The sequence below is a fragment of the Piliocolobus tephrosceles genome, chromosome 7, assembly GCF_002776525.5.
Source record: "Piliocolobus tephrosceles isolate RC106 chromosome 7, ASM277652v3, whole genome shotgun sequence".
Classification (NCBI taxonomy): Eukaryota; Metazoa; Chordata; class Mammalia; order Primates; family Cercopithecidae; genus Piliocolobus; species Piliocolobus tephrosceles.
Window position 1 is genome coordinate 148,384,044 of NC_045440.1, and position 5,675 is coordinate 148,389,718.

The 5,675-nt window shown below is 47.7% G+C and overlaps 1 protein-coding gene across 4 annotated transcripts in view; it reads right to left on the reverse strand.

Moving 5' to 3' along the window:
• The window catches only part of ZNF16 (zinc finger protein 16), a 14,401-nt gene that overhangs the window by 5,682 nt on the left and 3,044 nt on the right, over positions 1 to 5,675 (reverse strand). For 3 of the 4 annotated variants that reach the window (XM_023188263.1, XM_023188264.2, XM_023188262.1), the window contains one exon: positions 5,034 to 5,238. In XM_023188263.1, coding sequence (XP_023044031.1) covers positions 5,034 to 5,229 — 196 coding nt within the window. In that variant the 5' untranslated portion in view covers positions 5,230 to 5,238. Of the gene's footprint in view, positions 1 to 5,033; positions 5,239 to 5,675 lie in introns of those variants that run through there. The other variant, XM_023188265.1, reaches the window with a different exon arrangement.

Sequence of the window (5,675 nt, forward strand, 5' to 3'; positions counted from 1 at the left end):
GGGCGCCGTGCGGGGCTGTGACAAACCACGCCTGCGTGGGCGCCGTGGGGGGCTGTGACAAACCACGCCTGCGTGGGCGCCGTGGGTGGCTGTGATAATCCAGGCCTGCGTGGGCACCGTGGGTGGCTGTGATAATCCAGGCCTGCGTGGGCGCCGTGGGGGGCTGTGACAAACCACACCTGTGTGGGCACCGTGGGGGGTGTCATAAACCACGCCTGCGTGGGCACCGTGGGTGGCTGTGATAATTCACGCCTGCGTGGGCGCCGTGCGTCTGGTATTAATTCATTAAATTCACCTTTAAACCCATTGTGGGCCAGGTGTGGTGACTCACATCTGTAATCCTAGCACTCTGGGAGGCCGAGGTGGGTGGACTGCCTGAGCTGAGGAGTTTGAGACCAGCCTGGGGAACACGGTCTCTACTAAAAATACAAAAAATTAGCTGGGCATGGTGGTGCATGCCTGTAATCCCAGCTACTCAGGAGGTTGAGACAGGAGAATCACTTGAACCCGGGAGGCAGAGGCTGCAGTGATTCTTTGTTGTCTATTTTATCTAATATTAGTATAGTCACCCCAGCTCTCTTTTGGTTATTCTCTGCATGGAATATGTTTTTCCACCTTTCACTTTAAAATTATTGTGTCTTTGAATCTAAAGCCTCTTGTGGCATATAGTTGGACGATGCTTTCTTACACATTCTGTCAATATTTGCCTCTTGACTGGAGACTTCACATGTAATTACTCAAAAGGAAGGACTTCTGCCATTTTATGTTTTTGATAAATCTTTTACCTTTTTGTTCCTCAATTCCTCTACTGCTGTATTCTTATGTATTACCTTTTTTGTACTGTATCATTTTAATTCTTGGCTTACTTCTTGTGTTCATTTTTTTTTTTTTTGAGATAGTCTCGCTCTGTCACCCAGGCTGGAGTGCAGCGGCATGGTCTCGGCTTACTGCAACCTCCGCCTCCTGGGTTCAAGGGATTCTCCTGCCTCAGCCTCCCAAGTAGCTGGGACTACAGGCGGGTGTCACCGCACCCAGCTAATTTTTTGTATTTTTAGTAGAGATGGGGTTTTACTGTGTTAGCTAGGATGGTCTTGATCTTCTGAACTCATGATCTGCCCACCTCGGCCTCCCAAAGTGCTGGGATTACAGGCGTGAGCCACCGTGCCTGGCCTCTTGAGTCCATTTTTAAGATTTTTTTTTTTTTTTTTTTGAGACAGTGTGTCACTCTGTCGCCCAGGCTGGAGTGCACTGGCGCAATCGTGGCTCACTGCAAGCTCCGCCTCCCGGGTTCATGCCATTCTCCTGCCTCAGCCTCCCGAGTAGCTGGGACTACAGGCGCCTGCCACTATGCCCAGCTAATTTTTTTGTATTTTTAGTAGAGACGGGTTTTCACTGTGTTAGCCAGGATGGTCTTGATCTCCTGACCTCGTGATCTGCCTGCCTCAGCCTCCCAAAGTGCTGAGATTACAGGCGAGAGGCACCATGCCCGGCCCATTTTTAAGATTTTTTTTGAGGTGGAGTTTTGCTCTGTCACCCAGGCTGGAGGGCAGTGGCACAATCTCATGCCTCTGCCTGGGTTCAACCTCTGCCTCCTGGGTTCCAGTGATTCTCCTGCCTAGCCTCCTGAGTAGCTGGGATTACAGGTGTCCACCACCACGCCTGGCTAATTTTTGTATTTCTAGTAGAGACAGGGTTTTGCCATGTTGGCCAGGCTGGTCTCAAACTCCTGACCTCAGGTGATCTGTCTGCCTTGGCCTCCCAAAGTGCTGGGACTACAGGTGTGAGCCACTGTGTCAAGCCCATTTTTAAGATATTTTCTTAGTGGTTACCATGATGATTGCACTGAACGTTCTAACATCCTAAAACAATCTAGACCAGTTAAGCCTCAGAAATATACAAAATCTCTGCTTCTCTATAAATGTTACCCCCACTTATGATGTTGTCATCACAGATTACATCTTTATATATAATGGGGTAAAAAACATAGACTTATAATGCAGACCTTTTATGCATTTGTCCTTTAGCTCACTTAGGAAATATGTATTGGCAAAAACCACAATTAATTTTGCACCAACCTAATACAAAACGTACTTAGAAACCAACATACAGGGATACCAACTTTTATACTTACCCATGTAGTTACCTTTATTGGAGGTCTTTATTTTTGTATGGCTTTGAGTCCCTGTCTAGTGTTCTTTCATTTCAACCTTTAGGACTCCCTTTAAAAGCATTTCTTGTAGGGCAGCCTATTTGTAACAAGCTTCCTCAGCTTTTATCTATCTGGATACGTTTTAATTTCTCCTTCACTTTGAAGAATAATTTTGCCAGATAACAGAATTCTTAGTTAACAGGGTTTCTTCCCCCTCTTAGCAGTTTAACTAAGCCGTCCCAGTGCCTTCTGACCTCTGGGTTCTGATAAAAAACTGGCTAGAAATCTTACCCAGAACCCTTGTTCAGGATAGGTCTCCTCGCTTGCTGTTTTCAAGATTCCTTATATTTCAACAATTTGATTAGAAAGAGACCTGCTGCGGATCTCTTTAAATAGACTCTACTCAGTTTGTTGAACTTCTTGCATGTGTAGACATGCCTTTCATCACATTTGGAATACTCTCAGTCATTTTTTCTTCAAATATTTTTTCCATCCCCTTCTCTACTCTTTTCCTTCTTGAACATCCCTACTATACATGTTGGTCTACGTGATGGTGTCCCATGGTCCATTAAGTTCACTTTTCTTTTTTCTTTTTTTTGACATGGAGTCTCACTCTGTCACCCAGGCTGGGGTACACTGGCACGATTTCGGCTCAATGCAATCTCCGCCTCCCGGGTTCAAGTGATTCTCCTGCCTCAGCCTCCAGAGTAGCTGGGACTAAAGGCGCGTGCACCACGCCCAGCTGATTTCTGTATTTTTAGTAGAGATGGGGTTTCCCCATGTTGGCCAAGATGCTCTCGATCTCCTGACCTCAAGTGATCTGCTTGTCTCGGCCTCCCAAAGTGCTGGGATTACACGCGTGAGCCACCGTGCCCAGCCATGAAGTTCACTTTTCTTAGATCTTTTTTTCTCCTCAGACTGATTTCAATTGTCCTGTCTTCAAGTTTGCCAATTTTTCTGCCTGCTCAAATCTACTGCTGAAACCCTCTAGCAAAATTTCCACTTCATTTTTTAGTTCCAGACATCCTATGTTTCTTTTACAATTTGTATTTCTTACTGATATTTTCATTTTGTTCACACATCATTTTCCTGGTTCTTTTATTTCTCTATGGTTTCTTTTTTTTTTTTCGAGACAGAGTATCGCTCCGTCCCCCAGGCTGCAGTGCAGTGGCACAATCCTGGCTCACTGCAATCTCCACCTCCCGGGTTCACACCATTGTCCTGCCTCAGACTCCAGAGTAGTTGGGACTACAGGTGCCTGCCACCATGCCCAGCTAATTTTTTGTATTTTTAGTAAAGACGGGGTTTCACCATGTTGGCCAGGATGGTCTCGATCTCCTGACCTCATGATCTCCCGCCTTGGCCTCCCAAAGTGCTGGGATTACAGGCGTGAGCCACTGCGTCCAGCCTAGTTCTCTATAGTTTCTTTTACCTCTCTGAGCATATTTGAAGCAGTTGATTTAAAGTTTTTGTCTAGTTAAGTACAATGTCTGTGCTTTCTCCAGGACGCTTTCTGTCAGCTTACTTTTCTCCTTTGAATGGGACATATTTTCTTGCTTCGTTATATGCTTCATGATTTTCGCTTTGTTAAAAACTGCATAACTGAATATGAAAATGTGGTATCCCTCCCCTATGCTTTGCTGTTTTTGATTGTTGAAGACTAGAGTCACACGTTCATTTGGTGACTTTTCCAAACTATTTCTGCAAAGACTATTCTTTGTCGAGCACAGTCACTCGTCTTTTTCTTTAGCTTGTGTTCAACTAGTGTTTTGACAGATTTCTTTGAATATCAAGGGAAAAATAAAAACAAAACACTTCTCCCAGTCTTTGTGTTGGGGTACTTTTTTAACACTGTTTACAACTCTTTCTGAGTTGACTGCCTTCACTGAGCCTAGAGATTACCCAGAGTTCTCGAGACAGCTTATGGTCTTAAGGTCTTTTCTGAACACACATCCACTCCTGGGCATGCATGTGACTTCCTGGATTCCCCGAAATATATGGGTGCTTTTTTTTTTTTTAATTTATTACATTTTTTCTGACACAGAGCCTCACTCCAGTTGCCCAGGCTAGAGTGCAGTGGCATGATCTCAGATCACTGCAACCCCCGCCTACCAGGTTCAAGCAATTCTTGTGCTTCAGCCTCCCAAGTAGCTGGGATTACAGGTATGTGCCACCACAGCTGGCTAATTTTTGTACTTTTAGTAGAGACAGGGTTTTGCCATGTTGGCCAGGCTGGTCTTGAACTCCTGGCCTCAAGCAATCCGCCTGCCTCGGCCTCCCAAAGTGCTGGGATTACAGACGGCCTTTCTTAATTTTTAGTAGAGACAGGGCCCTGCCATGCTATACTGGCTGGTCCTGAACTCCTGGCCTCATACGATCCTCCTACCTTGGCCTCTCAAAGTGCTCAGATCATAGGTATGAACCACCACACCCACTCCAAGGCTGCTTTTGAATGCCTTTATTTCCCCACAAGAAACTCCTCAGCTTTTCTTCCTAGGCTTTAGATGGCCAACTGTATGGGTAACCATGGTACAAAGGCCTGGACCAGAGTAGAGTCCTGAGGGGACAGGGTTGCCACTAGCCTGCCTGTTGAACTGGGAAGGGGTCAGGACTACAGGGCAAATCAAAGGACCCTGGTAGCCATCATGTCATACCTCTTTGTGTTAAGTGGGGAAATCACAGTTCTGCTCAAGGTGCCAGTGGCCAGGCCAGGTCAACTTCCTTGCTGACATCCAGCCTTGGCTCCCTGAGTCAGAGTACCCCCCTCACCCTCCCCATCTGTGATGACACAGATGACACAAATGCCTCCTAGGGGTAAGCACAGGGTTCCATGGACATCACTTCCTCAGAATAAGGGCACCAAGGGGAATTGTACTTAAAGTACCTGGCTGCTGATAGTGAGGGCAGACGGCTTCCAGCTCAGTGTCACTAGAGCAGGCGGGACCACAGGCTGCAGATCCAGGGTGGGTCACAGCAGGAGCATCACTCACAGGGGCCTGGGCTGCAGGGGTCCAAGGGGATGGTCCTGGAGCTGAGAGCTCCATCTCTGCCTCCTCACGGCGAGTTCTGAGGCTGGGCATGACTAGGACCTGAAGACCAGCAAGAAAACAGGTGAGTATACAGACAGACTAGCTCCAGAGACTCATCCTCCCATCAGGCTGGGGTCTCTTCCTCTACCCCTGTAGCCCAAGACCTGAAGAGGGCCTGGTGCTGCCGGGTCTCAGGGGCTGATGCTATGTTCCCTGATCCTGGACCCAAAAAGAGGGAGTCAGCCACGGAGACACAGACTCACAAGCCAGGGCCACAGCTACAAAGGGGCAAGATTCTGACCCTAAGGCAAAGTTGGGTAATGGTGCCCAGGCCTACCATGATAGGAGGGCAGCCCCCATAGGGCCTGTATCCTGCTCTGGGGCCTGTATCCTGTTCTGCGGCCTGTGCCCTGCTGTGGGCCTGGGTCCTGCTGTGGGCCTGAGTCCTGTTGGGCCTGTATCCTGCTGTGGGCCTGTGTCCTGCTGTGGGGCCTGTA